This window comes from Oratosquilla oratoria, chromosome 9, assembly GCF_046742065.1.
Source record: "Oratosquilla oratoria isolate Oo_2021 chromosome 9, ASM4674206v1, whole genome shotgun sequence".
In the NCBI taxonomy this organism is placed as follows: domain Eukaryota; kingdom Metazoa; phylum Arthropoda; class Malacostraca; order Stomatopoda; family Squillidae; genus Oratosquilla; species Oratosquilla oratoria.
The window spans coordinates 13,384,293-13,386,792 of NC_134785.1; the positions used below are offsets into that span (position 1 = coordinate 13,384,293).

At 37.2% G+C, this 2,500-nt stretch overlaps 1 protein-coding gene across 1 annotated transcript in view; it reads right to left on the reverse strand.

Moving 5' to 3' along the window:
• LOC143028240 (glucose dehydrogenase [FAD, quinone]-like) overlaps window positions 1–2,500 on the reverse strand; it is an 18,733-nt gene that overhangs the window by 8,348 nt on the left and 7,885 nt on the right. Inside the window, exon 6 of the mRNA XM_076190051.1 lies at window positions 386–504. Within this exon, the coding sequence (XP_076046166.1) occupies window positions 386–504 (119 nt within the window). The remainder of the gene's footprint in view (window positions 1–385; window positions 505–2,500) is intronic.

A 2,500-nucleotide genomic window follows, 5' to 3' on the forward strand; every position in this document is an offset into this window, starting at 1 on the left:
TTTATTTCATTTGATCTTTTGATAATTTATGTTTGTTTAATTTAATTTCGTTTTATTTCTATTCTGTTGTCCTCTATTCTATTTCATCTATCGCATTTGATCTTATTTCTTTTTTAACTAATCTACTACGCTTTACTTCATTTAATTCTTAACTTCATTTATTTCATTCTGTTTGAAATTCTGTTGCGTTTTCTGTTTGCTGTTTACCTTCTTTTGAGCATTTATGTTTGTTTAATTTAATTTCGTTTTATTTCCATTCTATTCTATTTCATCTATCACATTTGATCTTATTTTTGTTTGATCTAATCTACTACGTTTTATCTACTTTAATTCTTAACTTGATTCATTTCATTCTGATTCAAATTCTGTTGCGTTTTCTGTTTACCTTCGTGACGTGGGCATTGACGACGACGTGGAGGTTGGGGCGTTTGAGGGCGAGATCCAGGTAGGCGACGGAGGAGCTCCGGGTCCCCTTGTAGGCCGATATTTCAGGGATGGAAAAACCTGAGAAAAACATCCGGTTACTCAATCCGAACACGTGGGGTAAAGATGATGGCCGCTTGGAATGCAGTTCAGTGTCTCATGTGTGTATGTATGTATGTATGTATGTATGTATGTATGTATGTATATTAGTATGTATGTATGTACGTATGTATGTATATATGTATGTATCCAGGAGAGAGAGGAGGTATTTGGGGTCACATGTGGTGGGAAAGGGAGGAATGGAGGTGGAGGTAATTTGTAGACTGAGAGAAGCAAGTCAATGCCTTGGGGGATAAAAAAGTGTTATGAGAAATACGTATTTGGAAATGGATGTAAAGAAGATATTGTATGAAGGGGTGATTGTACCGACGGTATTGTATGGGGCAAAGATTTGGAAATTAAGAGAAGCAGTGATGAAAATTTTCAATGTGTTTGGGATGAAATGTGTGAGAAGTATGGTAGGGGTTACAAGGTTGGATAGAGTGAGAAACGAAGAGGTGAGGAGGAGAGCGGGACTGGAAAAGGAGATGGCAGATAGGGCTGATGAAGGATTATTAGCACTGGCGGATGGGGGGGGGGGAGGCTGAAGCGTCTGAAGCCCCCCCCAAAAATAAAAATTTGCCTTTAACATCCCATTGTCAGAGAACTACTTGCTCGATCTTTTTTTAAACCGACCCTCCTTTTAATATATATCTGACGTATTTCGGATTTAATTGACACTGTCCGAAGGCTGAACCGGACCTGTAAATATTCATATGACAGCGTCATGGTGGTGTTGGAGCGCAATTGGTGTCATCAAGGTGTTTTCTAAAAAAAAAAAAAAAAAAAAAAAAAAAAAAAAAAAAAAAAAAAAAAAAAAAAAAAAAAAAAAAAAAAAAAGGAGGAGGTTGATGTCTGTGTGAACTATTATCACCAATGTTACAGTATATGAAATATATGAAATGCTGTTAACACTTTCTTAACAGTTTTTGTTTATATTTCTTTATTTTATTTTTATTTTGTTTTATTTTTTGCTCAGATGAGAGGGAGGGTGGGAGGGGTGTGGAGTGTATTTAGGGATGAAATGGGTGGGAGTGTTTTTATGCCTTTCCCTTTTTGGCCACCTCCCTTGGAAGGGGAAAAAGCCTTGGTATATGTATGTATGTATGTATTTTTTGCCATACTTGTATTCTACTTTTCAGGAAGAGCCATGTATGTGCGCATGTAGAAAGTTTTTTACCATTGCAATCTAATTTATTGACCATTTCCTCAATGTACCTTTGCAAATAGCTTCAAAATGCTTCTAAAATTGTTCACACATTTCAAATCCCACAGGTGATTCGGGTCGCTTCCCACTCACTTGTACATAGTTGAGCCCCCCCCCCTAAAAAAAAAAATCTGAATCCGCCACTGATTATTAGGATGGTTTGGACAAATGGAAAGAATGAGGGGTGAGAGATTAGTAAACGAGGTGTGGAGGGCAGAGGTAGAGGATGAGATGGATGGATGGGGTGAAGGGGGGCGTTGAGCAACAGGGGAATGGCTGTTGAGCAAGGAAGGGAGAAGGCAGGAGATAGGGATGACTGGAGAATGACTGTGTATGGATGATACTGTTATGCAAGTAAGGGAGGGATGGGGGTAAGGAGTGATTATGCGTGAGTGATATTTTGACGCTGCCCGAAGGGATTTTTATTTTTATTTTTTTATTTATTCATTTATTTATTTATTTTATTTATTTATTTATTTATTTATTTATTTATTTATTTATTTATTTATTTATTTATTTATTTATTTATTTATTTATTTATTTATCTATCTATTTATCTATTTATTTATTTATTTATTTATTTATTTATTTTTGTCTGCATGAGAGGACGGAGAGGGAGAGTCGCCGTTTAAGTTCTGTGTCTTGCTGCATTGCGTTTGACCTAGGGCAGTTGGCGGATGCAGGAACGACCCGTCATTCGTGAGGAACTGAGATGAGATGGGAGGGGTGGAAGGGGTAGTGGAGGGGAGTGAAATGGGTGGGAGCCTCTGA